General features: G+C 40.1%; 1 protein-coding gene across 1 annotated transcript in view; it reads right to left on the bottom strand.

Moving 5' to 3' along the window:
• Positions 1 to 27,587, bottom strand: part of TMC1 (transmembrane channel like 1) — a 902,740-nt gene that overhangs the window by 130,959 nt on the left and 744,194 nt on the right. The window contains exon 12 of the mRNA XM_044060320.1: positions 8,311 to 8,550. Within this exon, the coding sequence (XP_043916255.1) occupies positions 8,311 to 8,550 (240 nt within the window). The remainder of the gene's footprint in view (positions 1 to 8,310; positions 8,551 to 27,587) is intronic.

The following is a 27,587-nucleotide window of genomic DNA, read 5'->3' as shown; positions in this document are numbered from 1 at the left end:
GACAATATAGCGACCTTGGAAACTACCCTCCAATGGCTATCCACTACACACCCCCAATAAACTATTATTCTAGGAGACTTCAATATCAATTGGAAAACCTGTTCATCAAAAACCCCAACCACCCACCCACATTAACTTAAATGGCTTCTCCCAAATTATAAACTCCCCCACCAGAATCAATAAGCCCAACAATAAAGAAAGCACCCTAGATTGGATACTTATAAACAACAAACCTTGTTATATACATCAGGCACCCTACCTAAGAACATAAGCGACCACTTCCTAACATATATAATAAGAAAAAGGAATGAGGTGCCTCAGCAAATCACCCTTAAAACCATTAGCAATGCAAAAAACTTTAACCTCACCAATTTCCAGACCAAACTTAAATCTTGCAATTGGTCCAACCTAACGCTTCTTCCCCTAGACCAAGCAGTCTCACACTTTAATATTAACTTCCTAGCCATCTTAGACAGGCATGCTCACATAAGAAAGATCAGAACTAAAACTAAAATAGCTCCATGGCTAACCAAAGTTACTAAACAAAAGCTAACCGCTAGGGACACAGCATGGACCTCCTGGAAAACCACCAAATCCAGTCAAGATCATATTAGGTACAAACAATTGAGAAACAAAGCTAAAAAAATCAATTAAGCTAGATAAACAAACCTACTATTTCAACTTACAAAAAAAACACCAAAACCAGCCACAAAAATTCTGGTCAGGGCTCAATAAACTACTCCATCCAGGTAAATCCACTACCCCCACCCCTTCATCTACACTACATCTACCCCGTGAAAGTATAGCAGAGGCCTTCAATACTTTCTTTACAGAAACAGTGCAATCCTTAGCTAATAACCTACCTCCCAACTCAGCAAACGCTACCTCAGCCCCACCAAATAATGTACCCCATTCAAATATGATCTAATCACCACAGACTATATTAAATCCCTACTTAAGAAACTCAAACCCACCACACTAGCAGTAAACTTACTCCCTGCTGAATTCCTACAAAAGGCCACAAACTAAATATTATACCCTATCTCCATCTTAATCAACTGTACTCTCCATGTATCTTTTGTCCCCTCCATCTGGAAAATCTCCCACATTATACCACTTCACAAAGGGGGTAACTCCACAGAACTCTCAGACTGCTGGCCTATAGCCATTCTATCTCCCTTAGCCAAAATAATGAAAAAATGTATACATAAACAAATTCTAACTCACCTTATTTAGAACAATCTCCTAGCCCCATCCCAGCACGGATTCAGACCTGCCCATAGTACCACAACAGCACTTCTCTCCTTCTCTCACATAATAAATCAGAACCGTAATCACAACAAACTCTCCTCTGCCCTCTTTCTCGACCTATCCAAAGCATTTGATATGGTCATCACCACCTACTCCTAGACACACTCAAATCATTCAACCTTAACAACCTAGTAATCAAGTGGTTCTAATCTTACTTGCAGGGCAGACAACAAGCAGTATTATGAAAAGACAATCTATCCCCCCTACTACCAATCACCCTTGGTGTCCCCCAAAGGTCCATATTAGACCCCCTCCTTTTCTCAATATTCATTAATGACCTAACCAAAGTCATCCCTGAAGCAGCCTGTATTCAGTATGCAGATGACTCTACCCTAATCTGTTCTGCCACCACCCTCTCAGACCTACAATCCCTATCCCAGAGCACATTCAACAAAGTAGAGATCCGGTTCAATAATCACCATCTCCTATTGAATCCCAACAAAACCAAACTACTACTTCTCTCCCCTACCCGAAAAATCTCATCACCAAATATTACAGTCTCATCCAGTAATGGCACCATAATCTCTCCAGATCCATCTACAAAACTTCTTGGTATAATAATAGATAATAACCTTACATTTGAGACTCATATCGACAAAACCATCAAAACAGTTAACAAAAAACTAGGCTCCCTATATAGGATTAAACAATTTCAAACCCCACCGGCCAGAACAGCCATAGCTAGAACACACCTTCTCTCAACCCTTCTCTATGCCTTTCGCATTTTCCTAAACCTACGGAAAGCTAACCTAAACAAACTAGCTAGCTGCTACAACAATATAGCTAGATTTGCCACAGCCACAACATACAGAACCCATCACTGTCAAAATCTTCAAACATTGGACTGGTTAGAGCTACCCAATCAACTCCAGTACAACCAACTCATAGTTATTCATAAAATCCTCTACTAACCTAACAGTACACCCATTCTGGCAAATATTATCACCCCCTACTGCAACTTGCCATCTCTCCGCTCATCTAACAAGATGCAAGTTCAATCTGCCAAAGCCAACAACTCAGCTGGAGAATCACTTCTCTCCAACTCAGCTGGTAAGAAATGGAACGCACTCCCCCCAGATCTTACCACTATAGCCTCCTTACCCCAATTCAAAACATCCCTAAAGAGGCACCTAAACAAGCATTGGCTATGTCCATGTCTAGACCCAGGCTAACTTGACTTACATGCAATTCTTGAAGGCAAATGATGCAATTTGGAATAAACCTTCTACCTATATCAATCCTAATTATAACTACTTCTCTATAACCTTCAGAACAACAGTCACTAATTTCTACCTAACTTCCTATACACAACTTTTAGAATGCTGTGTTTCTAACTCCCTACACTAACTTTTAAATCCCTCGTCTGTACCTCCGCTTGTGTATCCTATCATCCTAGCTTTTATACAAATATGTATTCAACCCTTCTACATTCAATTTCCAGGAACTCTCCTCTTAACTAAACACCTTTGTCTCACTAACCACCTTGTTTTCTCCGGGTAGTCACTGATGTCATCTATCATTGTATCATGCCATTCTATACACTCAAATGCTTTACTGTTATTGCTGTAAATATGCAATACTACTATTGCTGTGTATATGTAATACTATAAACCTACAATGATCTTAAACCTCAATGTAACGATGTATATATATATATATATATATATATATATATATATATATATATATATATAAAAACTCCTATTGAAACTTTAAGAAGTTACATATTTTAATGTAACCATGAATATTGACCGTCATCTTTTTGTACATGCGGAGCTTTTCTCCCCAGGCCTCCACTGAAAATGGACATGTACCAGTCGGACTTTCCCAGTTAACAAATGTAAAATAAAAATAAAATAAATAAATAAAATTGCATACATAGGTGTTTGACAACATCAATGGCATGTATTTCATTCATGATTGTGTGGATTGTGCCATATATCTATCTATCTATTTATATATATATATATATATATATATATATATATATATATATATATATATATATATATATATTTACATCTATATATCTATATATATATATATATATATATATATATATATATATGAATATATGTGTATATATATATATATATATATATATATAGGTCTACCTAAAAACACCGACATGCCAAAACACCGATGACGACAACACCGAGACTAGAAGATCAACAACTGAGATGAACGACAGTTTAAAAGCCCGACACTGAGAACACCGACATGTTAAGTGTGCGATAGTGACAGACTTTAGGGTTAGGGGGCGGGTTAAGTGAGTTAGGGTTAGGGTGCGGGTAAGGTAAGTGTGCGATAATGACAGACTTTAGAGTTAGGGGCGTGTCAAGTGACGTAGGGTTGGGGCGCAGGTTAGGTAAGTGTGCAATAGTGACAGACATTAGGGTTAGAGTTTGGGTGAAGGTTAGTGCATAGATAGTTGTGTATGTAAGGTTTAGTGTAGGTTTGTAAGGTTTTTGGTGTGCTTGTGCTGTGTGTGTGTTTTTCGGAAAAGGTATTTGTTTTGTTTTGTTGATTGTCAGGATTGTGGTTTGTTGGGCATGTGAAGTTTTGTGCTTTTAAACTGTTGGTCATCTCAGTTGTCGATCGTCTGGACTCAGTGTTCTCTTCGTCGGTGTTTTGGCGTGTCTAAGTAGACCCATATATATATATATATATATATATATATATATATATATATATATATATATATATATTTATATATATATGCCTTGCACACAAAGCAACTAACCTGTATTGCCTATACTGTCGCATACAGGTATAGTAGTGCCCCTCCTAACACCTCCAGCAGATGTTATAGTGCCAGGACATTGTGCATGGTTACCCTCATAGAGGATGTATTATAACAGTTATCCAAGTTTGTGTGCGCAGACTCAACTCATCTCTTATCACTGTAAATCACATATGTTATGTCAGAGGCATGGGCTTATTGGTGTTATTATTCTGATATTGTCCAGGATTGTGGCTGTTTCTTTTGATGTTTTCCATGATTCTTTACCTGTGCCCACCTTGCTGGAGACGTCTGCTGAGAGTACACCCATATTCAGGCATATCAGTTTGTACAGCTGCACAATATGCATCCTACCGCAATTGTATGTCAGATTCCTGATAGACGTCTTCTGCATTATTCATGTAAGGATGTTTATCAAGCACATACATCTTTCCCATTGTTATGTCACCTTGTGTGACAGTCAAAAAAAAACAAGTAATCTCCATAGTATCCCTAAAGTCTCAAACAACCCACTAAACAAGTATAGTGGGTCAAAAAGCAAAACAGTGCAAGAAACTTCTCTGTGTGGAAGATTTTCAATCCATATATAATCTAGTTAATCACTGTGTATTAATCAGATCAGACAATGGTCGTAGAAGTAGTGAACTTAAATTCGTCTTAAGTCAAAAAAATAATAAAACATATATATATCTCCAGCCATGTAGTATATTGTCTTGGATAAAATCACAGACTTAATAATCTACTTAATAATTTGGCTAAATAAGAGGTACCACATCATTATTAATTTTATTTAAAGTACATAAGGGTTATATTATTCTGACAGCTACTAAGTAGGGCAGGACCAGCTGGAATGTCACACTGATGGGGGTAGGGATGTGAATTTAACATGTATACCAATAATACTTTGTTTTACAGCACAATAAACCACTACCTTTCCTGATAAAAAGTACATATATATATATATATATATATATATATATATATATATATGGTTCTACCTCACTTCAACGACACGCCGGAACATCGACAGGGAAATCGCGAGCCCCAGAAGATCGACAGCGCAGAAGACCGACGCGACGGGACCTAGAAGATCGACAAGCAGAAGACCGACCCGACGGATGAAAGCACCGACGCCGAGGATGCCGAAATGGGAAAAGGCTGTGTAAGTATGCGGTAGTGACGGACGTTAGGGTGCGAGTAAGGTAAGTGGGGATAGGGGTGGGTTAAGTGAGTTAGGGTTAGGGAGCGGGTCAGGTAAGTGTGCGGTAGTGATTGTGTTTGGGTTAGGGGCGGGATAAGTGAGTTAGGGTTAGGGAGCAGGTCAGGTAAGTGTGCGGTAGTGATTGTGTTTGGGTTAGGGGCGGGATAAGTGAGTTAGGGTTAGGGAGCGGGTCAGGTAAGTGTGCGGTAGTGACGGACCTTAGGGTTAGGGTTTGGGTCAGGGTTGTAGGTAGTTGTGTATGTATGGTTTAGTGTGGGTTTGTAGGGATTTTGGTGTGCTTGTGTTGTGTATGTGGTTTTTGGACGGGGAATGTGTTTTGGTTGTTGATTGTGGTGTGTGAAGTGTATGAGGTTTCGTGTTTGTGTACCGTCGGTTATTTCGTTGTCGGGCATGTGGGATTTCGTGTTTTTGTACTGTCGGTTATGTGGTGTCGGTGATTGCGTTGTCAGTGTTGTGGTGTTTCGTTTATGTGAGGTAGAACCATATATATATATATATATATATATATAGATATATATATATATAGCTAGAAAGCTTGTGAGCAAACTATTACTCTATTTTTAAAAAACTGTACAAGGTACAAATTAAACCCTTCCTAAAGAGTAGGAGGTTGTGTAGGAAGAAACAATGAATATAAATATGAATGAACTACCTTGTCATATTGAGAGATGTAATGGAAAGATATCTCCATCAAGAATATTGGAATTTTTTAACCCTGGGTATATATTTAGTTTGTGCAATATTTGTACCCATTTAATCTGATCAAATGCTTCGTTTTTAACCATGGGTATTTATTTAGACTTTGCTTAGTAATTTTTTATTTGATAAAACATTCTTATATATATATGTATTTTTTAATGATTTTAGACCTGACTATTTAAGAGTTTTATACCTCCAGCCTGCCTCCTAATACAATTCATGGACATATAGGGTGTTTATATGCATATACCTTTCATTGCATTTAACATATACTAGCATATTATTTACTATTTTAGTAACTATTATATTTACATATTAGTTTAGAAGGTATAGTATGCGTAGGCATATGACAATTTCTAGCTATACATTGATAAATGTTATATACACTGTTTAATGTCTTTTAGATAGATTTGATTATGTATGCTCAGAGGTTAGTTCAGGTAGTTGCACTGTCTTTATGATGTGTGCGAGTTAAACATGACTATGTGCATTATTAAATTACAGATTAGCATCATACCTATAGGGCATGAGTAACTTATAATGTAGTGCTTTTAAATGTACATAGATAATTCACTTATTTTTGAAAATATGTTTTTATTATGAAGTATTATAAGAAATTGTATTTTTTTATAGTTCTTTAAAAAGTGTGATGGTTGCTAAACATATTGTAAGTGCAGGATGAACGTTCTCTATATGTTCGTCCCTACTGGAATACTTAGACTACTTGCATTTTTTGATATGTTACTGATTTAACCAGATTGTACTTGGATATGTACCTTTTAAAGAAAGACTTTGTATACCATTATTTGTTAAAGTGGAATATGAAGTGCATATCACTTTAAGTCCCGTATTTGATCGGGATGCTGTATCCAATGACAGTGGTTGGTGGGCTTTTTAAAGCAGAAAAGATTTTTGTAATGCATGAAGAGTCTGAAGAAGCCTTTTGGCGAAAGCGCTCACTCGTTGTTAGTAATAAAGTGTTCTTGAATTATTAACAGTTGCTTCGTATTTTATCATTTGGATTACAGAGACTTGGAGTATTTTACTGAGAGAATTCTCTTTTTACGTTCTATTGCCATCAAGGGTACCACGTTTATGGTGACTGGTACAGTTTTTTACATATCTTTTACGTGGGGACCCGTCTCAACTGCCGTGCTGCTCTGCATTTGGCTTGTTTGTATTACTCTATTTTTGTTTTACTTGGATCACTTGTATGTGTACTTAATAAAGGATTTTCGACTGGAAACAGACTGCCTATCCTGTTTGGATTACTTTTGAATACTTAGTAATTCTGTACAGTATTTTAAATGATATATTTTGTATTATTTTTTTGACTTAAGACGAGTTTAAGTTCGCTACTTCTACTACCATTATATATGGATTGAAAATCATACACACAGAGATGTTTCTTGCACTGTTTTGCTCATGTGACAGTCACAGACAATACATTTTTACTGTACAGTCCTCACTGTACCATATAGATATGTGATTGGTGTTGCTGCTACAGCCATCTTCTATTGACATGCCCTTTTTTGCTGTACATTTCTGCCATATCACTAGGATGATCTCAGGACTGATGTGAGTCAATATTACATAGATTTGAGTTCATACTTCTTAACTGTCCTGATTTATGAAGAATGTCCAGTTTTTTGTCTCATATTTTTTATCTTTTTCTTTATAACATTTTGGTTTTCTGGCAAATCATTGGCATGTCATTGCAGATTGAAGTCAGAAACTGATGACATATATTTGAGTTTCAAACTTCATGCTCTTCAGAAAGTGCAGGCTACTGTACAACCTATTATTCTATCAGCTTTCTAAGTTTGGAAATGCAATATTAAAAATCTGTCCCTTTTTTGGGGGCCTTCATTCCCCCCATTATTTATGGCTTTGTCCAGATTTCTTGCTCTAAGAAGTTGAGTGTGTTACATTCTAACACATTTCCATGTGACATCTATGTCAAATATGTCCCTATTTCTGGTTATTTTTCCCCTCGTTATGTTGGCCTTTATGCAGATGTGCTGCTATTTGTGAAGTCCTGGTGTTCATTGTGGCATTCCTTGCAAATCAACAGACTGAAGGTTCTCTGCTTTACACAGAATTGGTATCTGCATTCACATGCATGGTTTTCTGACCAGCACCACTGTTGCTAGCCACGAAACCCAGCTTAGGCTTCCCGAGCATCATTAATATGCATTGCATGCTACTGCTTACTGCGTACCACCAAGTAAATATGTAAACTCTGTGTAGGCTCTGCGCGAAGCCTACACAGAGTTTATTGAATCCTGGACAACACATATTTATTTAGTAGCGTCTTTAATGCTTATTTCCTTACCTAAATGGTCCACAATCAAATGAAGGTGGAAGTGACATGACAGTATAAGCTACAGGCAGCAGACTCATAAATAAAATGAGTAGTAATAGTCCCATATAAAAATTATTCGACTTTGAAGCTTTAAATACACGTTCATGAGGGACGTTACTGCTCATCACTGCCCAGCACTGGAAGTACATTGACGTCACCAAACGAATTATGTTGAGTCCAACTAAACCTGGGGCATAAAAACCACCCATCCTAGAAGAAAAAAGAGAGATAATAATTTTAACAACTAAAATATGTTTGAACTTCTTATGCTTCATTTGCACTGCGATTATAATTTGTTACACTACTATTTTACATGCAGATATACATTGTTCAGGCTTAAAGAAAAGATTAGTGGTCAATGTTAACATTAAAAAGCAAACAGTACTAATAATGTATATATATATATATATATATATATATATATATATATATATATATTGTTGCTCAGCTGTACAAAACTGTGCAGTGTGACTGCACGCTGACTGTAAGACTGAAAAAGAACAGATAGATTTAATTTCTGAAACCTATCTTGAAAAACAGCCCATATATTCACAACATTAAAAATTCACTTACAAATAAAAACAGTTGTTAAATTGTACTACAGCAAAACTTTAACACACCCAGATTTGGGTAAGAATGTAGAAAAAAGTTATTTACATATTAATATATTACATGTCTGAAAGTATATCACTCTGTCCTCCAAACTCAACAAAAATAATCTTTACTGCATCAACATGGATCTATATAACTTTATGAAAAGCAAGAAAAAGTGAGTTACTCTTCTTTGATATAGAACTGCAGGCATATACTTCTCAATAAAACCAAAAAACACATGGGAGAGGAAGAAGTGCATGTATTCTATTCAATTCTAATATGTGGAGAAGTGTAAGTATATATATATATATATATATATATATATATATACACACACACACACACACACACACACACACACACACACACACACACACACACACACACAGAAAGAGAGATAGATATCTATAGCAGCAGTTATATTTTGTTAACTCAATAGCACTTAAATTTGCATTTGGGTTATAAAGAATAAATCATGACCAATATGTTAATGATACTTTTGGCATGCATTTGTTTAGAGTTTGAGAATGCATAAGTTCTGATTGTCTAAGACAATTTATCAAAGTGTGATTTGTCAGCTTACAATAACTAGTCAGCTCCAGCATAAATGAGGAATATAAAAACATATTTACACATTAGCACTAAGTCAGTGCTGTTAATAGTAAGAACACACCACAAGAAAACATGGGTACCTTCTATGGGAGTCAGCCATTTTAGTGTCAACTAAATGGAGTCTCATCAAAACATTACACTATCTGGTCTTAAGGTCCTCTAGTTCAATTCTTGGCTGGGATGCCTTCTGTGAGGAGTCTGCACGTCCTTCATATGGGTTTCCTCTGGGTGCTCCGGTTTCCTCCCACATTTCAAAGACATGCAGTAGGTGAACTGGACACTCTAAATTAGCAATAGGTGTGAGTGTGTTTGTGAGTGAATAGTATGGATAAACTATTACCCACCCGGCGGTGTAAACCTTGGTTTGAGATGATTCTCACTGTTGAAGTAACACCCCAACCCCATGTGCAAAATGGGGAAAAGGGATTTCCTAACTTAAAAAAATTCAGTATCTCTAGCACACATCTTATACGGACACACTGAAGTCGCAGTCACTGTACTGAGTAGCATATGGACTACTGAGAGGCAACTTACGTCTGGTTTACAGGGCTATCTCTGACCCAAATCTAATGGAAATGCTGCACATCCATAAGTCAGATGGGACTAGAGTCACCCGTTCCAGGGACCTCAATCTAGCCTGCGACATAAACAGAATCTGCTGGAGTGACAGATACATGTCTCAGATATTGCCACTCCTCTGGAATAGGCTTCCAATCCATATCAATCAGAGCACCTCCATGACCCTGTTTAAATGCAACCAGGATGACTGGATGGGAAACTGTAAATTTCTGCCACAGATTACCTTGGCTTCTCACCTGGACATAGGTAGCTCTTGCTAGAAAAACCTTGGCATAGACAATGTCTTTCATCTAGTATTATATTGGGATTTAATAGCTAGGCATGTAAAGACCCTTGGTCAGTAGCCTAGTAACATCCTATAAACCTATTTCCATGGCAGGCTCTCTACCTGTCCCATACTTTATATGATATTCCAAACAGAACTCGGCCTCTCATTTGGTAGCTATTCATCACATGATTCCCAAGGCCCATTTCACTATTTTTCTTGTTGCATAACGTTTGTATGTCAATATGATTTTGCCTCAACATTTGTGAAAATGAAGTTCAGCTGAGTTAAAGCACAACTTACCACACAATGCCTAACAATAGGTTCATAGGTAGGTACTAGGCTATCTGCCCGAGGGTATTTATAAGCCTAGCCAGAGTGTGTCAGCTTTCACCACCCCATTGATTAATTAACTGAGCCTCTGTCAAGAAGAGCCAATGAAGTGATCCCAGGGGTGTATTTTCTGTTACCCATCCACTCGTCAAGGTTTCTCTTGAAGAGTGTCAGTGAGGGGATTTTGTTCCAAAGTATGGGGAGTCTCTGTGACAGGAATCTATCCCTCTAGCATGTCCTATTTATTGTTGTGGTGAGGTTTAGCTCACTAGAGCGAGTGGCTCGCAGTGAATTGGATTTCTTTAGGTGGAGCATGCCCATCAATTCTGAGTTGGACATGGCTTTGTAAGTCAGGCAGAGATCACCTGTGAGTAAGCGATATGCGACTGAGTACAGCTGGAGTTTTTCCAGTCGAGCTGCATAGGACATATGTTTGAGGCCAGTGATCCTCTTGGTGAGGTACTTTTGTGGTCTTTCCACCAGTTGGAAGTGTCTTGTGAGGTACATCCCAAATGGGGCATTGTACTTTATGATGGGTTTGATGTGTGACGAGTAGAGGGGCACTATAACCTCTTTATTTCTAGATGTGAATCCTTTAGTAATTAGATGGGCTACATAAAAGGATTTCCTAACTACTTTGGCAATATGATTACTATCTACCTGGGACATAAACAAATAAAAAAGTCCTAGTTAACCCATGTTCTTTTAGAGTGCACTTGTTAAATCTTACCTCACTGACCCCATTTTGCACAAGCTTAAAAAGGCTGTGTTGATCAAGATCAAGCTCTCCAGACATGTTATAGATCAAAGTGTGAAAAAACATTATTTTTATTAGCTTATTGTAATGTCAGAAATTATCATATTTATGTGCTGATTAAGTCGATGATGCAACTACCACATGAGAATCGCGGGCCATTTGTACTAATGTTTAACTATTTCTTACTATTAACAGCACTGACTTAGACAATGTACAGGTCAAATTCTTCTGTGATGGTGAGGTGTATGGAGTTTTGATCCAATAAATAAAATCATACTTTTGCTATATATAATTTGGGCTTCTATGACTGTCAGTGATAATTTATTCTGCCTAGAAATATTTTATTTTATTTTTATTTCATAACGAGGGTAAAACACTGATCACTTTGGACTGCTTTCAGGCTCAGCCTGTGTCAATGACACATAATGCAAATAGACAATGACATAATTTTATGCAATTGAAATAAAAAACAGATACGTTACAGGCTATATATTATAATGGTTGTTGAATATAGTATGCGGGACATTATATCTATGATAGATAAAAAAATGCATTATAGTCAGGAAGGCAAATTTGATTAAAAGTTGTGAGTTATTCATTGGACAGAGGTTTATCAGCATGATTATGAAGAATCTTCATCACAGAGTGTGAATGTCCTTACAAAGTTACATATGAAAGTGATTTCACAAGCAATGCATGTACAGATTTTGGATGCTATAAAAATAAATTGCAAGTCATGAGGATTAATTGCTAAGGTATGAATAACTTATTGCAATTTAACAGCAGACAGATTATGCTGCCTTATGACTAGAAAGGACTGTTTTCCTCTCTGTAATATGTTTACAAGTGGGACATCCCTTTTGTTGGCACTAATAAGACTAAATAGTATTCAGAATGAATACACTGATTGATACCAGTTTCTTTATATATAAAAATTAGAGATCTTTTTTCCCACAGAAAAGGGCTGCATTTCCTCAGGTTATTACTTGCGTATTTAAATGGTTCTATGGCAAAGAGGGATAAAACCCTGACTACAACCCAAGTAAATGAGGTTCAACTAAAACTCTGACTATGACGCAAGTAAATGGGATTCAACTAAAACCCTGACTATGACCTGGGTAAATGGGGTTCAACTAAAACCCTGACTACGACCCACGTAAAAGGAGTTCAACTTATGGCTCAGCACAGGAAGAAGTGGGAGAGAGGTTTGTGGTAGCTTCTGATTGGCTGATTACCACCATGTTAGCAGAGGCTTGTACAGCACACAAATAGCCTGTAAGAAGGATATGTATAACAGTAGCCCTCATTAAATGACTGTGGAAGTAAGCATATACAAAAAAAGAGGGCATACAATACCACTGATGTGACACACATGCGTATTTCAACCACTAGGAGCAGAGTTATGGCCTCACTGGAAATGCCCTCATTGCTGGAATGCCAGTGAGAGCACAAATCACTTTCTTAGCTGCATATATGATGGCTTTTCTGGTTGGTTCTTCTCACCATCCTATGGATATAAAGAATGGGAGAAGAATGGACTCAATATCAATAAGGGGAGGCTTGAAGGTTGGCAGGGATGGTGGTAAAAAGCACTTTAAAAATTGCTTATATATTTTGAATGGAGATTGGGATAGTGGGCAGGGATAGCACTCAGTTGGAACCAAGTCTGGCATGGCTAGGGGTTTGAGTCAGGGAGTACAAAATACATATGTTGTCCCAGACAAGGAAAGTCCCTTGTTACATTCCTACTTTTGGTGTACTTGATGTTCAATTGCAAAATGCATACTACTTTTCATTTATAAGGCACTACTTTCCATCTGCATTTCCCTAGGACAAGCAGCAAGATTTGAGGTACACACCATTAATTTAACTGCATAGCTTAAAGGATTCCCTAATTAATTAAAGGTTCTACTATAAATTGCTTTTATGGTTGTTATTGTTCTACATAAATTTGGGTGGCCATGGTGGTGCAGCAGTTAGTATTACCACTTCACAGCAAGAGGTTCTCCTGTTCGATCCTCGGCTGGGGTGCCTTCTGTGCGGAGTCTGCATGTCCTCCCTGTGGTCACGTGGGTTTCCTCCGGGTGCTCCGGTTTCCTCCCACATCCCAAAGACATGCTGTAGGTGGATTGGACATTCTAAATTGGCCCTAGGTGTGAGTGTGTGCATGTGCCTTCTGTGGAAAGTTGGGTGCTGGGCTGGCAACTCGACACCATAAAACTCCACTGCCAATCATGAGTAGACAGGTGATTCACTGTGGTGACCCCTAACTGGGAAAAGCTGCAGTTCTGTACATTTTAGACTTGATTTCAAATACATACATTTTTCACCTTTGGACCATGGTCACAGTTCCTTGGAAAATGGGAGAAACTGATCAGCTCAGGAATAATCACTTCAGTATTAACTACAATGTAAATACTTCTGAAACTGCAACACAAGCTAAAATGTACACTATTTTAAACATATTCATCTAATATGGTAGCAATGTTGTAAAAGCAGGCTAACAATCTTTATAAGTAAAATACTAAAGCAATTAAAAGACATAAGGGATATGTAGTTAATCTCATCCAACTTTATTTGAATCAATGGTAAAACTGGTCTACTCCGACCTATGCCAGGGTTCCATGCTATTGGTGGGAAGGGTACATGTGCCTCTATTGGCCAATGTGTGCCTGCCATAAGAAACAGCAGCCCTGGTTTAATAAGGTACGTTGTCCAGTTGCCCAGCCTGGGTTACCTGGGATAGCTATGTTGAGTGAAAGCTAGACATAAAACCAATCAGTCTGCCAAACATGAGCTAAGAATTGCTGCACTCAATGTAGGTTCACTAACAGGATACATCTTGGAAGTGAATGACATGATGGTACAGAGGATGATGGACATCCTATGTATCCAAGAGACAAGATGGAAGGGCAGCGCAGCAAAGACACTTGGCTCGGGAGTCTACTACTCAGGAGGAGGACAGGCTAGAAATGGTGTAGGAATTGTGGTGAGAGACAGGCTTCAGAAGGTAGTTAGGGATGTCATCAGAATTAGTGACAGACTCATGGCAATCAGAATGCAGTCTAATGATAGGACAGCATTCATAATCTCAGCCTATGCCTCACTGCAGGGTTGTGATAGTGAGGAAAAGAGTGCATTCAGACAGCAGTTGCAGGACCTCCTAGATAAAGCAAGACAACATGAACTAGTGTTAATAATGGGTGTCTTGAATGCACATATCAGGACAGACAGAACAGGATATGAGGACTGCCTAGGTCCACATGGGTGGGGCAACAGGAATAAAGAAGGAGAGGCCATTCTAGACTTCTGTCTGGCAAATGGCTTGATAGTAGCCAATGCACGGTTCAGAAAGACAGACAGTTACAATATCACATGCAAGAGTGGCCAACATGCAACTCAGGTAGACTTCCTCCTAGTAAGGAAAGGGCAGTTGGGTAGAATCAGTGATTACAAAGTCATCCCCATTGAAACAGTAGACCGACAGCATAAACCACTTGCCACAGTCGGCTGCAAGCAATAGTCAGAGAAGGCTCTGAGGTCAACAGAGACCAGGCTGAAGACCTGGAAGTTGACAGAAAAGAAAGTACAACAGTTCAAGGAATTGCTCAGGGTTATAACACCACTAAGAAGAGGAGGAAATAGGTGGAATTATAGAAGAATGATAGTGCTGCAAAACAGCATGTGTGATGACTACACAACAGATATGTGGCTGATCCAGGTATGAAAATAAGGTATATAAGGAAAGCCGGGGGTGGAATGCAGAAGTCCAAAAAGTCATCAAAAGAAAGGAGTGCAGGAAAAAGTGGGAGAAAGAAAAGAAGGACCATGTTAGGCAGGAACTTACCTCTCAACCTCATAGAACAAGAAATCTAGACAAAGCCATAAAGAAAAGTGGTATAAAGGCTCAAAAATAGGGACAATTTTTTAAATATTGCTCTTACAGACCTAGAAAGTTGATAGGATAATAGGTTTTGCATTAGCATGAATTTTCTAAAAGATAGGAATTCTGAAACTCAAATGTCTGTCATTATTTTCTAACTTCAATCTTTAATGATTTGCCACTAATTTGTCAGAAAACCACAATTTTATGGAAAATGGACCGAATATATAGGGCAAAAATCTGGCCATTCTCCGAAAATCTGTACAGTTGAGAGGTCTGGGTACTGGTTGTCTAAAAAGAAGCTTAGAAAGGACAGGACATCTGAAGCACTCTACCAGTTTCTCAAAAGTAACTTAGTAAGTGCCATAAAGAAACTATATCAGGTTACAAGGCAAAGACAGAAAGATAAAGAAAATAGTCAGACACCCCTCATAAGGGAAGCCAGCAACAACCTGCTCACCAGTCCACAGGACATCAAAGGCAGATGGAAAGAGCACTTCCAACAGCTTTTGAATTAAGAAAACCCCACAGAAGCTGTACTGTTCCAGACATAGCTTACGATGAAAGAAGAAGAGGAGCCCACTGTAGAAATGAGAATAGCACTTGAGGAAAATGAAGTCAGGGAAAGCAGCAAGCTCAGATGAGGTCACAGCAGATATGATAAATATATGGGGTGAAATGGGGGGAAATGGCTCCTGAGGGTACTCATAGTGTGGAGGGAAAGGTGCATTGCAGATGAATACAGAGTAAGCATACTCATGCCAGTGTACAAGAACAAAGAGGACATCCATAACTGTGAGCAATACAGAGGTATCAAACTCCTGTCACATTGCATGGAAGTTCTGGAGACTGTAATTGATAAATGGATATGCAGACTAGTAGAAAGTAAGATAGCAGATGACTAGTGTGGATTCATATTAGGTTGTAGCACAAATGACCCAATGCTTGTAGTAAGACAGATAGTTGAAAAGAAGATAGAAATGAGGATATAGACCAACGGGGCATTCCTAGACTTGGAGAAAGCATATGACAAGTTCACAAGAAAGCTGATTTGGCCAGTACTGCAGTGGTTCAAAGTCCCAGAAACACTTGTAGAATTAGTGAAAGCTATGTACTAGGACCAAATGATTCAAGTACAAACAGTGTTCGGTTTCACAGAGGGGTTCCCAGTGCGAGTAGGTGTACATCAGGGTTCAAGTCTGAGCCCACTGCTGTTCATACAGGTGATGGACTACGTTAGCAAACAGGTCACAGGGGATGGACCAACAAAGTTGCTTTATGCAGATGATGTGGCATTACAGGCAGACTCTGAGGAAGAACTTCAGCAAAGGATAGGGGAATGGAATGCAAAACTGAAGGCACATGGGATGAAAGTAAGTACAGATACAGTGGTAATGGCAACAAATTGTGGAAATTAGAATAAGCTGAGAACTGAGATAGAAGGGAAGATAGTATAACAGGTTAATAGCTTCAAGTATCTGGGAAGGGTGGTTGAGGAGAAGTGATGTCTGAATGAAGAGGTCAAAGCTAGAATCAGAGACGCCGCAACCAAATGGCACAGAGTGCCAAGTATAGTATATGACAGAAGAATCCCAAAGACGACAAAAAGTAAGGTGTACAAGACAGTGGTCTGACCAGTACTACTGTATGGTACAGAAACCTGGGCAGTGAAGGCAGAGCAGATGAGAAAGCTAGAAGTGATGGAAATGAAGTGCTCGAGAAGGGTAGTAAGATGCACACTGTGGGACAGTTGAAGAAATGAAGACATAAGAGCAGAAGCCAAAGTAGATCTGTTAGGAAAATGTATAACTGCAATGCAATATGTAGGCTTGGTGTATTGAAATATATAACTGCAATATGCAGGTTTAGTGCATTAAAGGTTAAAATGAGTTAATACATTTATTCTGCTTATTCTGTGTGAAAATATGCAGCTGATAGAAGCTCTGAAAAAAGAACAATGGATGTCTATAAATCCACCATGGTCAGCAGAATGTGTATTGAGGCCAGGACTGTACCTTGAATGTATCATATTAGAACTAGAGAAAGAATTGTGAGAATCTAAGGAAAGCTGAAACAAGCCCAAGGCCAGGTTGTTTTTCTCAAACATGTTTTTGCAAGACAGCAATTATCTGACCATGTCAGCAGCAAATCTAATAACAGCATCTTTCTGTGAACTTGCAGAAAACTGTATAAAAACTGTAGGCTGAACTATGGAAAATCAGACAAACCTTGTACCTACATGCTTTGTCTCCTTGCTGCAAGTATTAAAGGGTGCCTTGCTTGAACCTAACGTGCATTGATCTTTGCATTTTCTTTTACAAGATCCAATTGCAGAAAAGATAAAAAAGAACAGATTACAATGGTTTGGCCATACATGGAGAAAAGCAGAAGACAATCTGGTGAAGAAAATTTGGGACAGAGAGGAAGAAGGTAAAAGGAAATGAGGGCATCCAGCAAAGAGGTGGCTAGATTGTGTAAAGAAGATCTGCCCGATTAAGGCATGAGTGTTGATGAAGGCAGAATTGTGGCAGTGAATCTACATTGAGTGCGGCAGTTAACAAGATACCCTGACCTCATTTAGAAAATGGAAGAAAGGCGGTCGATGATGATGATGATTCTAATTCTTTAAGTGTTTGGTCCTGCACATTTAGCATCAGTCATGATATAATTTCTAGGTTTCTTTAGATATCCTTGTACTTATTCATGTAAGTTATTGCGGTATTGCAACATATAAATTCTGCTAAATCTTATTCTCTGATAAGAGGTCCATCTTCTGTACCTATTAGTACTGATGTTGCACACATTAGGGCTATTTGGCTGATAAAACTTTTTTCAGACTGGCTGGTACCTTCGCCATTCCCATCATGCATTTCATCTCTTATTTTAAAGTTGCTCTTTGCTATGCCATGTGAAAGGACATGGAAAAATAGATCTGTACTAATTTACTATTTAATTCTGATTGTTGCTCAGAGTTTGATCGGATCTGTGTGACTACAACAGTTTTTTTTCATGAGTGTTGCTCTACTCCTTTTTAGTCATATGAAGTAATTTTCAATTTCCTTTAACATTTTCATTGCCACTGGAGCAAGGCCCAACTTTCTTACCATGCCCTTGCCCTTGTTTAGAAAATGTGCATACAATCAGGCTATTCCACTGGATGAGAGGCACAATTATTGATTATAAAGTATCAGGGAACACAGAAGGTTTCTTACTGCACATTTACTTGGTGTTTGCCAGTATACATAATGTAGGCATAATTAGTCAATTTATGGTATTTTAGCCTCCAGAGCTTTGTCCTTGATTCAAGTGCAAACTAAATCAAACAAGCCTTCTGGCTCCTCAGTGCAAAGTAAATCTTCCAAGCTTTCCAGCTCTTCTATAGTTCATAGTTTCATAGGTAAGTACTAGGCTATCTGCAAAGGGCATTTATAAGCCTAGCCAGAATGTGTTGGCTTTCGCCACCCCCTTAGATTAGTTCCCTGTGCATCTGTCCAGCAGAGCCATTAGTTCCCTGTGCCACTGTCCAGCAGAGCCATTAGTTCCCTGCGCCACTGTCCAGCAGAGCCACTGCAGTGATCCCCGGGGTAAATTTTCTGTTTCCCATCCACCTGTCAAGGTTTCTCTTGAAGAGTGTTAGTGAGGGGCTCTGCCTGATGTATATTGGAATCCTGGTCCAAAGCACGGGGAGTCTCTGGGATAGGAATGTATCCCTCCAACATGTCCAATTTATTGTTGTGGTGAGGTTTATATCTCTAGAGCGTGTGGCTCTCTGGGATTTGTTTTTTTTTAGGTGGAGCATGTCCATCAATTCTGGGTTAGACATGGCCTTATATGTCAGGCAGAGATCACCTCTGAGTAAGCGGTATACAACCGAGTACAGCTGTTGTTTCTTGAGTCTGGCTGCATAGGGCATCTATTTGAGGCCAGTAATCCTCTTGGTGAGGTACTTTTGTGGCCTTTCCAGCTGTTGCAGGTGTCTTGTAAGGTACATCCCAAATGGGGCATTGTATTCTATGATGGGTCTAATGAGTGATGAGTAGAGAGGAACAATAACCTCTTTTGTTCTAGATGTGAACCCTTTTGTGATTAGGTGGGCCACATAGAAGGATTTTCTAACCACCTTGGCAATATGATTATCAAAGGAGAGATTACTAACTACTTGGGTCCCCAGATACCTTATTACATTTTCTGTATTTAGGGGACTATCACCTATGTGGTAGATCATGGGTACTTTGTTTTTTCCAAAGGGGATGACTATGCACTTTTTGGCATTTAGCTTGAGGCCATGATTTTGACACCAGGTATCTGTCTCAGTGAGACCCATCTGGAGGGTGTCTGTATCAGCCGGAGAATCAATTATGGCCCCTAGTTTGCAGTCGTCTGCAAACTTGGTCAGCCATACTCCTCCTATGCTTGCCTGTACCTCTGAGAAGTATATACCAAACAGGAGGGGTCCTAGGACTGAGCCCTGGGGGACGCCACTTGTAAGCGGTTTAGAGTCGGACATAGAGCCTGCAACTCTCACCATGTGGGTTCTATCCATGAGCCAGTTGGCCACCCATCTCATGACGTAGGGGTTTATGTTCAAGCTGGTGAGCTTGTCTATAATACTAGAATGGGGAATGGTGTTGAAAGCCTTTGCGTGGTTTAGGTAGGCTGTGTGGACCTCCTTTCCCTCATCTAATGCCTTGGTAACCGTCTCAAAGACGACCACCAGGTTTAGGAGGCATGCCTGCCCTTAACAAAGCCAAACTGGGTAGGGTCCAAGGTTTGGAGGTTCCCAATGTATCTGTTAATGAGTTCCATGATGATGCGTTCCATAGCCTTGCTGACCATGCTAGTCAGGCTTATAGGGCGATAGTTCCCGGGGTCTGTTGTGGCTCCACCTTTGTGGAGCAGGATAACTGTTGCTGTGTGCCTCTCTGTTGTCACGTAGCCTGTAGAGAGGCTGAATTTGAACAGTGTGTTTAGGTGAGGGGTTAGTTCATTTTGCAGCTCTTGTAAGACACAGCCTGGGACCCCACCCAGTCCCATTGAGGCTGTGTTTTTGGCTTTGGATAGGGCTGTTTTAACCTGTGTGTCGGTGACTGACGAAGCCCTACATTTTTCTGGTATGGTTATGGGCCCTTTAAGGGGTGAGAGGGGGGTGAAGTTTGCACTAAAGCTGTCTGCCAGAATGTTTGCAATATCAGTCAGTTCAGTGTATTTTGTGCCATTCTGCACTAACTCAGAGCAGATCTGAGAGTTTCCACTTAGGTTCCTGACATAGCCAAAGAACACTTTGTGGTTATCTTTGGAGTCATTGATCATTTTTCTTTTGAAAATAGCCTTGGATGATTTAATGAGGGATCATAGTTTCTTGCTGATACTGATCAGGGATGTCGTTCCTTCTTGGGATTTTACTCTTTTCTGAACTAGTTTCCTCCTTCTGTTGTATAGCTTGTTTATGGCAGGGGTCCACCAGACTGGTTTCCTTTGTTTTACTAGGGATAGCATGATCCATGCATTCCTGCAGATGCTCATAGAGTGCCTTTGTAAAGGTTTCAGCAGCTTGGACAGCATTGTCCTTTAGCATGGGGGCTGTGAACCTTTCCACCTCGGTCTTAAGCAACGTGAAGTTTGCTTTTGAAAAGTTTTTCATGGTGGTTTCCTTGATTGGGGGTGGGGCGGAATGTGGATATCCAGAGTGATTAGTCTATGATCTGATCTAACCAGCAAGGGGGTGACCTCCAGTGTGGAACACCAGTCACCCATGTTGGTGATGACCAGGTCCAATATGTTGTTCCCTCTGGTGGGGGTGTTGACCAGTTGATCCATGGCATTTGAGTTTATAAATTCTAGGAAGCGTTGGGCAAGGGAGTTAGTACTTAAGTAGTTCTCCCAGTTTATGTTTGGGTAATTGAAATCACCCAGTATTAAGGTGTTTGGTAGGACCTTCATATTTCTCAGTGTCTCCAGAAATGCGGAGTGGGGGTTCTGAGCCATGGTGGGTGATCTGTAGCAAGCTACAATTTGGATTGCAGTTTTGCCCATTGTTAGTTGCACATGGATGATCTCTGATGCATTGTGCTGCGCCACTAACCTGGAGTTGTGGGTATCCTTGATGAATATGGATACACCCCCGCCTTTTGTGTTTCGGTCCTGGTTCTGTGGCCGAAAGGTATGGTATGAGTTATAGCCTAGTAGTGCTGGGGTGATCTCAAGAGCCTTAAACCAGGTTTCTGTTACTGCACAGATGTCAATGTTCTCCATACCGAGGAGTGCCTCGAGTGCGTACATTTTGAGATTTAGACTTCTGACATTGAGTAGCATTACCCTCAGTTTTTGGTTACTTGTGCTATTTATGGTGGTGGGTTTTGTCTTTTGAGCCTTGCCTAAAAAAGGCACTGTGGGGGCAGCAATAGCCTTGGCCAGTATTCGAAAGTTTAAGGGTGATAGGTGCAAGCCATCTCTTGTGAAGCAACGTGGCTTGTCGAGCATGTCATCCCAGGCGGACAGATACTGGATCCCCTTTGAATGACACCAGAAACTTAGCCAATTGTTGAAACCGATCATTTTTTTCTTTATACTGTGGCATCATTCTTGGTGAGGGCAGGATGCTACTCAGGGTCAGGGTCATACCAGCCTGGGCTACATGATCAGAGAGCTCTTTCCTGTCTCTTTTCATGTAGTCCAGGGAGGTACGTCTCAGGTCATTCACACCAACATGGACAATGACAGAGTTGTATTTGTATTTGTTCTGGAGTGACCTGAGTGCTTGTGTTATGTGGCAGATCCTGGCACCCAAAAGGCAGCTAACTGTAACCTTCTCCTTGTCCAGCCTAGTTAGTGGGACATCAATGTGCCTCACTATAGAGTCACCTATTACTAGTGTGTTGGGTATGTTATTTTGCCTTAAGGGCTGTGATTGTGTGGTATACTGATTATGTGAAGTATGTGTTTCATGGTTGGTGATGGGGTGTGGAGGTTGCCTGGATGTCTGCTTTGGAGGTAGGTCTCTGTTGCATTTTCAGATTTTTATTTGGAGCCTCTGAGTATGTTTCATGTATTCATGTGTGTTATTTGCCGGTGTTGGTTTATTAGGTCTATGTGAGACTGATGCTGTGTTGCAAGTATTACCCTTATCCTCTTGACTGTCAGTTCCAGTCTTGGGTTGAGAGAGCTTTGCCTACAGTTTCACTGTATAATTGCATCTCTCACATATATTAGTGTTTGGTGGTAGGAGGAGAGGGTTGTCTGTGTACATGAGGCAGTTGTAACATTGCCTCAAAATGCCCAGATTCACCAGTTGGACTGGAGAGTACACCGAAAACTGCTCTTTGGACATGCCTGAATAGGTAGAGTAAGTTGTTTTTCTGATTAGCTGGTGGGGACGAATAGAGAGCTTTGTCCTTCTGGACAGTATAGGGGGGTCTAGTGCTAGGGTCAATTAGTGCTTGCTATGAGTTTTAAGCAAGTGCTTGACTGTGAAATTAATGGTTTGAGTGCTAAAGTTGAAGGTTTGTCTAGACTTTGTGGAGCCAAGAATAGTTTAACTCTAGCTAAATGGTGCTGCCCAGTGCACAAAACCGCACAAATGCGGTTTTTATAGCAGAGAAGTGAAAGAAATAGAAATTATCCCAAAATGGCTGATAAACTACTAACTTCTGTAATGGGATTAACAGCTTCCACACTTCATAGAATATTAAATCTGTCCTGTAAATCGTTTTTTTTTTCCTCTTCTGCTTCACTTTCTGTTAAAATGGCAGAATCTTTACATAAAGCTTGTAGTTAATAAGAGGAGATCAGGAAGGGTGACTTTGCTGTATGACAGAGTTTGTCAGAATTGCTGCAATTGGTTGAGTCTATCAGTCCAGAAGCTTCTACAGCTCAGTCTCCTCCTGTTTATTCCAGGAGTGACAAATCTAGGTTCTTTAACTCTGTAGTTTGCTTGTTCTTAACTCAATGCTTCCTACATGAACATACCCAGCAGGAAATCTGAGTGGCCATCTAGCCTGTGAGAGCATACAAATCAGACGAGGAAAGATTCCTTTACTCCTGAGAGAAGTATGCTTGTCATCAACCTCAGGTCTTACAGTCACAAGCTAAGCTATATAGATCACTTAGTGTATGACTTATTAGTGCTATAAAAAAAAAATATGGTACTTGCGTCTTATCGCAATCAGATTCCAAGGAAGAAAGTCTTCATATATTCACATGGGCTTCACGTATCACTAAATTTATGAATGTTAGTTTTGGAAATGTGATTCATTACAGTGCTCTTTCTTGTCGACATAAGAGGAAGACAGACACATTTAGTTTTGTTTTCTTAAGGGTATTCGCCAGTCAGTGAGGGAACTGTGACTGTTGGAAAACCCCAATGACATTTAATCGTTCGGCGATGGGAGCTGTTTGAAGCAACCACTTTTGAAGTGCATGACATCACTTAGGCACACTTTTACCTTTCTGTACAGAAAAGTGCATTGTCCTTTATGAAAAATTAAGGGGAATGTGTGACCAATTTAATAAGTAAAGCAAATGAGGTGTTTTCAAGGGGAATTTGCCACATCATGCACTTGGCCTTGAAATCTGTCATACTAAACAGACCTCTCAAGTGTGCAGAATTTTGCATGAGGTCTGGTTTTGCTATTATCTTTGTAGGGTGTTACATGTCTTCTTTCGGCTTTTCCCAGTTAGGGGTCGCCACAGCGGAACTCTGGTCTGCTAATGATTGGCAGTGGATTTTTACGGTGCCGTGTTGCCAGCCCGACACCCAACCTTCAAAGAAGGCACACCCATTTATGCACGCACCTACCTGTATGTCTTTTAGATGTCATTCGACCGCGGGGAGGACATGCAGACTCCACACAGAAGGCGCTCCAGCCAAGAATCGAATGGGAGAACCTCTTGCTGTGAGGCGACAATGCTAACCGCTGCACCACTGTGGCAATTGTAGGGTGTTACACATAAAAGGAGCTTTTATTTGCCAAACAATTGAGGACATCAGGTACGATAGTAATGATACATCTTCCACTTTCAAACTTCATATTCTTCAGAAAATGTATGTTAATGCAGACATGTCATTGCATCGACTACATTTGTAAGGGCGGTATGCTGCAATTTGTCTCCAGTTGTAGGCATTTGTGGCGTGTTGTTTTTGCCTTTGTCTAATGAAACACACTTCACTGACACACACTCACAAGAAGTTGGACAACATATTTTGGCAGGAGAAGGGCTTGAAAATGAGCCACTTCTCCTGCTCCAAATCTGGTTGCGATAATATGTAAGTACCAAATATACGCACACACACACACACACACACACACACACACACACACACACACACACACACACACATATGCATATATTATTACATTTGAAAAAATAAAAAAAGTCATTAAGTGAACCTACCCCCCCCTCCCCCGGCTGTTCCTAGGTCCATCTTATTTGCTCAGGCAGCAATACCTCATGATAAGTCATACATGGCCCCTACTGATTACCACATTAATGGCAACCCCCTAACACACAACCTGTGGTGAGAGACCTGGACACTCAGGCTGATAACAACCTCACATTCGACCATCATGTAGTAGCAGTGGTTAGAAAAGCCTTTTACTTGGTTCATCTCATAAGTAAAGGGACTAAATCCAGAAACAAGCAGGTTATTACCTCTCTGTTTTCCTCCCTCATTAGACCAATAAATGAGTATAATGCCCTATTTGGTATGTACCTCTCCAAACATCTGCATAAACCAGAAAGGCCACTGAAATACCTCACAAAGAGAATCCATGGCATCCAACACCTGTCCTATGTGGACAGGCTCAAATTGCTGTCACTCTACTTGGTATCATCTCAGATGCTGCCCTACTACAGATGCTCCACATCCGTAAGTGTAATTCCTCATGCATTACCCACTCAAAAGGCCTGAATCTAATATGCGGCATCAACAAAAGCTGCTGGAGAGACAGGTTTCTCTCCCAGATGCTTCCCCATCTATGGCTAGACTTCCCATACATGTCAAACAGAGCACCTTACTGACCCTCTTCAAGCATAACCTTGATGAGTGGATGGAAAACCACACATTTGTCCCAGGGGTTCCACCTGTGTCCCTCATTGACAGAGGTGAGTGGTGCTGACTGAGGTTTCTTTTTGGGGATAAATTCTTTGCCTTGCTTGTAAGGGCCCCAGGGCCTTTAGCCTAGTAACCTCCTATGATTCTATGATCCTATACTCCCATAGTTATATTCCTGCCTAAACTATTGTATTCAATTGTTCATAGGTTCATAGAAGGTTATTAGACTAATGCCCTAGAACCCTTACAAGCTTAGCCATATTTATCCCGAGTTGCCCCAACTGTCAGTGGTTAGGTGAGAGAAATTTGCTGAAGTAAGGTTCTATGGTAGTTGATACCAACTTCCTCTGTCCAGGAGGGATTTCAGTGCCACACCAGGAGTGAATATGCAGTTACTCATCCATTGGTCTAGTTTGTGTTTGAAGAGGGTCATGGAGGGGCTCTGTTTCATGTGAAAATGAAGCTTGTTCCAAAGAAGTGGCAGCCTCTGGGAGATGTTTCTATCCCTCCAGCATGACCTGTACATGTCAGAGGCTAGGTTAAGATCCCTGGAGAATGTGACATTCCTGCAGTTTGATTTATGAATGTGTAACATTTCCATCAGGGCTGGCTCAAAAACTGCCCTGTAAGCCAGGCACAGGTCACCCCTTAGGAACCTGTAGAATATATAATGCAGTGACAGGGCTTTCACTCTTCCATGTAAGACATCTTTTTATGTACCCTGTAATTTCTTGGTGAGAAACCTCTGTGGTCCCTCCAACTGTTGCAGATGTCTGGTGAGGTACATGCAAAACAGATCATTGTACTCAATTATTGGTCTGATGAGGGCCAAGTATAATGGAATTATAACATCCTTAGATCTCCTTACTACTGTGGATACATGGTGGTCAAAGCTCAGTTTGCTAGCAACCCGAGTACCCAGATCACGTACCACTAGGTCTACACTTAGGGGGTGCTGTCTATATTGTAATTAGCAGTGATGTCAGCTTTCCCAAAGGGAATAATAATGCATTTTTTTTGCATTTAAGTATAATCCATGGCTTTGGCACTAATAATTTGTCTGCATTAACCCTGTCTACAGTATATTAACATCATTGGGGGACTCAATGATTGCTTCCATCTTGCAATCATCAGCAAACCTGGCCAGCCACAGGCCGTCCAAATTTGCCTGGACATATGAGAAATTAATTCCAAACAGTAAGGGGCTCAGCACAGAACCCTGTGGTATGCCACTGGTGATTGGTCTTTTGCTAGAGGTGAAGTCATCCATTTTGGCAGTATGTGTCCTGTCAGTGAACCAGTTGGAAACCCATCTGGTAATGTTGGGGTTAAGTCCCAATTTGGAGAGTTTCTCTATAATACCTGAGTGGAGGATTGTGCCTAATGCCTTGGCTAGGTTAAGATAGGCACTATGCACTGTCTTTCCCTCTTCCAGGGCCTTGATAACTTTCTCAAAGAAGTCAACCATGTTCAACAGCCATGAGTTACCTTTAACAAATCCAAACTGGTTAGGGTTCAGAGTTTGGAGATTACTTATATCCTTGTTAATAAGCTCCATAATGATTCTTTCCATGGCCTTGCAGATGAAGCTAGTCAAGTTTATGGGCCTATAACTCCCAAGGTTGGCTGATGGTACAACTTTGTGTAGAGGGATCACTTTTACTATCCTCCATTCCACCACAACATAATCAGTTCTCAGGCTGTGGTTAAACAGGGGATCCAAGTGGGTCTGCTAGGTCATGTTTTAAGTTGTTTAAAAGGCAACATGGGATGCTGCCTGGTCCCATTGATGCCATGTTTTTGGCCTTCAAGAGTGCAGTGATGACTTGCTCTCTTGAGATAATAGGCTAAGGAATGTTGGCAGGTATACTTTGAGGGATGACTGTAGGGGTCAGGGGGCTGAAGTTTCCAAATATGTCAGCTAGCAGGTTGGCTATTACCTCTAGTTGAGTATGGGTGGTGCCATCCACAACCAGTTCAGTGCATATTTTGGTATTCTCTTTTAGATTTTGGACATAGTTAAAAAATGCCTTGTGATTATCCTTAGCTAGGGAGGCTATTTTTACTTTGTAATTAGCTTTGGAGGACCTGCCAATATCTCTAATTTGTTTGCACTAGAGAGGGATTTCTTTCTCTGCTGAGCCAGTTCCCTCTTGTTCTTGGACAATATTTT

Source organism: Protopterus annectens, chromosome 2.part0, assembly GCF_019279795.1.
Source record: "Protopterus annectens isolate FY-2018-M chromosome 2.part0, PAN1.0, whole genome shotgun sequence".
Classification (NCBI taxonomy): Eukaryota; Metazoa; Chordata; order Ceratodontiformes; family Protopteridae; genus Protopterus; species Protopterus annectens.
This window is presented reverse-complemented; position numbering and strand designations above follow the sequence as displayed.